The 6,845-nt window shown below is 40.8% G+C and overlaps 1 protein-coding gene across 1 annotated transcript in view; it reads right to left on the bottom strand.

Moving 5' to 3' along the window:
• LOC123966484 overlaps positions 1 to 6,837 on the bottom strand; it is a 14,596-nt gene extending 7,759 nt beyond the window's left edge. The window contains exons 1-3 of the mRNA XM_046042638.1: positions 6,824 to 6,837; positions 6,608 to 6,726; positions 5,513 to 5,751 (exon numbers count right to left, since the gene is read on the bottom strand). Of these exons, the coding sequence (XP_045898594.1) occupies positions 5,513 to 5,660 (148 nt within the window). The 5' untranslated portion in view covers positions 5,661 to 5,751; positions 6,608 to 6,726; positions 6,824 to 6,837. The remainder of the gene's footprint in view (positions 1 to 5,512; positions 5,752 to 6,607; positions 6,727 to 6,823) is intronic.
• Positions 6,838 to 6,845: the final 8 nt, after the last annotated feature.

Raw genomic sequence — 6,845 nt, 5'->3', positions numbered from 1 at the left:
CCCCCCCCCCCCCCCCCCCCCCCCCCAATAGGAAATAGGGCAGAGAGAAGTGTGTCTAGATCAGTTTTTATTATAAATATCCTATTTTACTTTTACTTTTATTACCCATTTAAGAATGAGAACACTTACACTCATGAGAGAGAATGTATGCTATATGCCGTACGCTATTTATAAAATGCCTTATGTAATTAATTAAAGGTCGGGTAATGATTCTAAGCCAATACACTTGTCAAATTCACTGAATATATCTGCTAGCTGTCTGTTCTATTTGTGCGCTGAAAAAAAATCTAGTGTTTGTACACAGCTCTGTAAACATAACACTATTCCAACCAATCGGCAACAATCGGCAACTGTAATATTGGTGTATGTGTACTGGCGTGTGTGGGTGTGTCTTTCACTTGGCAGGGAGCTGATCACCCGGCTAGGTTACACACCTGTTGCCAATCCTCATCTACACCTGGCCTTAAGATGTGGGGCTCTCTGAGATTTGTCACCAGATTATTCCTAGCCATCGCATGGTTGAGTACTTCAGGCCAGCTTTGTTGATTGAGCATTTAGTTTGTATCAATTGTGTTCTCTGCCTGAACCCGGACTAACAATTTTTAGTTTTTCTCCTTTTTCAAGTTACTGAATCCGTGTGTGTTTTAGTCCTGCTTGGAGGATCTTTAGGAGAGCTGTTTGCCACTGCCCAGGACGGCCTGCCCCTGCTCACATCTCACCTACTACCACTCTGTACTACTAGTTCCTCAGTTCTCTGTAAATAAACTCTTTTCTTTAACTGGCCTTGAGTGTTCTGTATCCGCACCCTCAGTCTTACGAAAATCTAACACAGATGAACTGGGCAGGAAGTCAGACACAGAAACGGCAGAGAATCCAGTCAATTTTCAAAAAAACAAACAGTACAGACTTCTAGTCGTATATCAACAATAAACACAGGACATATTAAAAACAAGTCATTAAAGTGGGGAAGGCTGCATGCTCCGCTGCTGAAATGCTTCTTTCACACCAAAGACAGGTATCTTATCCATTGCGCCATCACCACCCCGCTGATGGTGGGTATTAAAACGTGTCTCATTAGAATCTAGTGTGTTTGTTGGTAATTGTCATTCTTGTGGTGGTTTACCATTGAAACCTGGAGTGAAAGGAGAAGAGTTTCATTTGAGAAGAGCTGCTGAATTTTCCCTGTACAGTAGAGCTGCATGCAGCGTTGTTGTTCATCTGCGTCCACAACACTCAACATAGCTGCACTTAATGGCTCACTTAGGGGGCCACCTACCAGCCGGGGCCCTGGGTCAACTGCACCCACGCTATCTCCGCTTATGGGCGCTGCCTTTCCAAAGAGTGTCCATGAATTTGGGGGGCAGAGCTTCTGAGAGAAGGGTCCGGATACGGACAGCTCAAGGGGCGTTGCGTGAGCAAGGGGCGAATAAACAGATGCACCATTCATGTTGGTTGTATTATTGTTTGTGGTTTTCTATTTGTGCCTGCTTACTATGACAACATCCCAGAGATGGGGAGATTCGGACTCGAGTGCGACTTAAGTCTCACACACAGTGACTTGAGACCCGACTTGAGACTCGTCCTCAAAAGACTTCAAACTTGACTCAGACTCGAGGTGCGGGACTCGTGAACAATGTTTATTTTTTAGGAAACTTCTGATGAGCTTGACGTTATTCCCTCCCTCCGTTACCTATAACCTGACTACGTAACACACAGCATCAGCTGCGCGTGGCCGCACATGAGAGAGGACAACAAACACTGCAGCTGCTCCGCCATTCATCAAAAACATTGGCTTTAAAACTTCATACAACAAGACCCAAACAAAGAAGAGCTGAACGCAAGATAGGTTAGTAAACTGTGGTGAGTAAACACCACCAGCTCAGCATTGGCCGTCTAACGTTAGCCTGCTTCTTGCTTCTGCTACGACCTACGAGAGGTTTACTCCGACTGTCCTTCGTTATGAAAAGATGAACGAGTTTACTTGCCAAACTTGTGGTAGTTGATTAATGTATCATTACGTCCCGCTGGCAGCCATCACGTTAATTATTACCGTTGGCTAGAAAGAGGTTACAGGTTTATTGTTGATCATGTAACCTTACAGTTTTATTTAGTTATAACATTACACTGGTTTGAGAGTCTGGGGGATGTGTTGACTTACAGTAGTTTAAGCTGTCATTGATTGCATTGCACATTACATGGTTTTGCTCTGTAAGTTAAAAAAGGTTACAGCTTTATTGTTGACCATGTAACTTTACAGTTTTATTTAGTTAACTTTACACTGGGTTTGAGAGTCAACAGGGTTTGTTGACTTACAGTTGTTTATAAGCTTATAATAAGTCATTAATTGTAGACGCATTGTACATTAGGTTACATGGTTGTGCTCTGTAAGTTAAAAACAGATTACAGATTTATTGCTGATTATGCAACGTTAATAAGCTGTCAATAATTGCATTGCACATTACATGGTTGTGCTCTGTAAATGAAAAACAGGTTACAGTTACAGTTCTAGCTCAAAGACGTGTGAGCATCTCTACATCCAATTGGACTGTTAACTGTTGATACTGCTAGTCTTCAATATGAGCTTCCTCTGGTGTGGAAACATGTATACTAAGATGGGAGTTTAAGTTTAAAAATGTTTCCAGACCTTTGTGACAGCGTGACATTTATGTAGTATTAATGGCAGAAATTTGCAATATTAATTTTTCGTGGCAATAGAAGGTTATGTTTGAATTGCTTATTATAGTTTCCCAGATCACTTTAATATTTAGCTTGTGGAAACAAGAACAAATTGAGCAAGAGACTAATGCTATGACTCCCTATGATTTGTATAATGTTGTGTTGTTAATAAAGTTTTTTTTAATCACAGGCTTTTGTCAACCAGAGCCATAACGGCTCTGCTGTCAACTACAATGTTCTGATATGCGTGGTACACATTGGGCGGGAATGTATGCGCACGTGCAGAACAGACCATACAGAAAGGTGGCGAGGCTACAGCCAATCATTACATGATTACATTAATTGAATATTAACGGATGATGTGTTTACTATATAACAGCAAATTAGTTAATCAATCAGATAATCAATTAATGAATTACCTATATTTCATACATATGTCCACATACTTCCGGTGGCGCTGCTCTGCTGGCGACACTCGTGTGCTGCTGGTACTGCTGCTGTTTTTATTTATTTATTGTTTTTACTTGTTTACTGTGGTTTTTTATTGATTGTGTGAGTGTGTACGAGGGTATAGAGGAGCACCATGGCGTTATTTGTACAAGGACTATTATTTTCATTGATTGTCTGGCAGCTTCTGATTATGTGTCAAACTTTTCCACACTTGGAGGGTGGGCTACCACTCATCTACGCCAGAGACACGTTGTTGTCTCTCCGCTACAGGGGAACAACATCGCCGCCTGCGGATTTATTCAACCTGCCCGAGGCATTTAAAATCCTGGCATCTTGCAGAAAACTACGGAAGAGAGGCCGAAGTGGGGGGACCCGACAGTGTCTCCGCCGGAGAGGCAGTAGACCTCCGCTGCCCTGCATGATCCTGAGCAACATTCGCTCTCTTAGGAGCAAAATGGAGCTCCGCACCAACATGAGGGTATGTTTTGAATACCGCCAGGCGGGTTTGCTGGTATTTACTTGAGACATGGCTCCACAAAGACATCCCCAACTCTCTCTAGGTTTGATACACAGGACTACTCTTTGGAATGCAGTAATGTACTACAGTCAATTACAGCTGACTCCTGTTCAATGTTTGTAGTTGATCCCCTCAAAATCCAGTCACTTTTCAGCCATGTATGCAAAAAGAAATCTGCAGGCCCTGATGGCATCTCTGCTTTTCTCCTTAAGACCTTTTGCTGCAGAGCTAACCCCAGCATGGTGCCCTTTGTTCCAGAGGTCTGCAGATTCCCATCTGGTTCCTGCCCTCTGGAAAAAATCTACCATTATTCCCATTCCAAAGAAACCCTGTCCTACAGAAAGCAATGATTATAGACCGGTGGCTTTAACTTCTGTTGTCATGAAATGCTTTGAAAAATACATGGTATCCGTACTGAAATCTGAAGTCAATCCTGAACTGGATCCTCTCCAGTTTGCTTATAGGCAGGGGAGGAGTCCAGACGATGCAATTATTAGGATCACCCACCTAACTCTTAAGTATCTGGAGGATCCTAAGGCCTATGCACGCCTTTTGTTCATTGATTTTAGTTCTGCTTTTAGAAAATGACCCAGATGAATGTTAATCCTTTTATTATTAAGTGGTTTTATTCTTTTTTACAGAAACGACTGCACCAATAGTCTACCAGGCAACTTGTTTTTTAAATTTTCTGATGACACTGCCATTCTCAGCCTGCTTCACCAGAACTCAGACCCATCAATTTACTTCACGGAGGTTAATAAATGTGCTCAGTGGTGTGACAAGAACTATCTCACCATTAACACTAAAAAATACCTTTTTAATACCTCATACCCCACTGTCCATTCACAGGGAGGAGATCAAACAGGTCATTTCTTATAGGTATCTGGGTATCCACCTGGATAACCTCTTAAGTTGGGGTGATCATGTTGACTATGTATGTTCCCGTTTACAGCTAAGGCTGTATTTTTTACGCAGACTGAGGGTGTTTGGTGTCAGCCACAACATCATGTTTTTATTTTATCAAGCAGTGATGGAGAGTTTCATCAGGTATGGGATGACGGCGTGGTTCGGCAATCTCTCCACACAGTCCAAATCAAAGTTGCAGCACCTGGTACAGACTGCTATGAAGGTGATGGAGTGGACTGAAAAGTTCTCCCTTCAGTCCATCTATGAGCAGTCTGTACTTAGGCGGGCGCGGAGAGTACTGTTGGACCCGTCCAACATCCTTTAAACGGAATACGAGCTCTTGCCTTCTGGCAGAAGGTACAGAATCCCTAAAACCAAATTGAACCGTTTTAAATACTCTTTTGTACCCACCTCCATCAAAAGTTTAAATCAAAATTTTAAATATATCTGTATGCTGAGGAATGGGAAGTGTGCAATAACTTGGTGTTTCTGCTTGTTGTTTTGTATTGTATTTTATTTTATTTATTGTTTATTTTAATGGATGTGTTATGAATGTGTATGTAGCACACGTGTATGTCTTTAGCTGTTATTTGTATTTTATGTGTATTTATTGTTTCTAAGGGCAGCTACTACTATGCAGTACGCACTTTTGAGTCCATGACAAATTTCCCCCTTTGGGACAATAAAGTATATTCTATTCTATTCTGTTCTATTCATCTACAATTTTTAAATTAGATTAGTCACTACAAATGCCACCCACTGACTAGACAGGGAAGCTATAGTACTTATTAAATATAATAATTATATTCATGAATTGTAATAACACCTGATACCAAATTATGCAGATGTGTCTTACCTGGAAAAATGTACATGCGCTGATAAAAGAGAAATGTTGACGAAGAAAACGTTGGACTCTATTGGTTTTGCATTGTGTTTTTTTTTCTTCAAATGTGTGCTGCTCACCAGTGCCTCTGTAGCCCATGGAACCAGCGTTTAGCCTTAACATCCGCTGACCAGTTCTAACAGGATGTTGCTGTGCCCATGGTGTTGCACCTTCTTTGGGTTTATGAAGCACATCCGTGTTCTCCCCCAGAGGCTTGGTGACCACCATGGATGTCAGTGGGGTCACAAAGTTGTACTTCAACGACAGCTCCAAGGCCTCTTTCTTCACATTCTGCTTCTCAGGTCCAGATAACTGCAGCCTGTGTCACAAACAAATAATTGTTTTGTCATTTTAGTTAGTTCTTATTGCAGTTGTTCAAGTTTAATTTTTTTTTTGATGAGTTTGGTGTTAACTTATTTAATTCTATAAAAAGGCAGTTTCACGTCATGATTGACGTTGAGGTCTGCTCACTATTGAGTCAGCTGGGTGTGTGGGTGGGACTTCCATACCATGGCTCAAACACCCACTACTGTGCAGACTCTGGCTCCAAATTACATCACCAGGGCAAGATGGCAGTGCCTATATCCGTGATATTTTACTTTTTTTTTTTTTTTTTTTTACAGTGGAAGGAAGTGGAGATACATTCTCTTCTGAATGCCTAGCTAACCAATTACATTGACAATGAATATTACTGCGTTTGTTTACATCTGTGAGAAAACAAAGACCCATTGTTTCAAAAATTATACTGCAAATATTGAGGAAATCTGCCACTGTTATCAATGTAAACTGCGTATGTGTATGATAGCAACAGAAACTTTTCTGACAAGAAAATTAATCAACAACAATTTTACTAATTGAATCCTTAAGTCATAGTGAAATTGCTGAACATTCTTTGGTTCAACTACTCAAATGTTTTAATTTGCTTTGTTTTACTGGGTTGTATATTCAAATCTTTCAGGTTTTGGACTGTTTGTCACACAAAACAAGCAATTTGAATACATTCATCCTGGGCTCTGGGAAATTGTGAAAGGCCAATATTTTAATATTACATTTTCTTTCAATTTTATAAACTCAACAATTCATGGATTAAATAGAAATATGAGGTTTGCAGCCCTTCAATAAGTATTTGATAACAAACAAGAACATCAAGAAAAAATGGTCAGCATCACACTCACTCTTTCTCTAGAAGCTGTTTGACTGTGAGGTAGGCCCAAACCCTCTGGATGTGGCTGTCAGAAACTGTTCCAGTTGACTCCCCAGTGTTTGTGTCAGAAAACACCACCCTTGTATTCCTCTGTTATAGTTAAATGAATTGTTATATGAGTGTGCAGAGGGACTTTCACAAACCTTTCAGAAGATAACAGCTAATGTGCAGTGTGGATGATCCTTACCGAAATGGCCACAACTTGTGGA

Source organism: Micropterus dolomieu, unplaced genomic scaffold (genome assembly GCF_021292245.1).
Source record: "Micropterus dolomieu isolate WLL.071019.BEF.003 ecotype Adirondacks unplaced genomic scaffold, ASM2129224v1 contig_13517, whole genome shotgun sequence".
NCBI lineage: Eukaryota > Metazoa > Chordata > Actinopteri > Centrarchiformes > Centrarchidae > Micropterus > Micropterus dolomieu.
The sequence above is the reverse complement of the archived record's forward strand: the minus strand, read 5'-3'. Positions and strand labels throughout refer to the sequence as shown.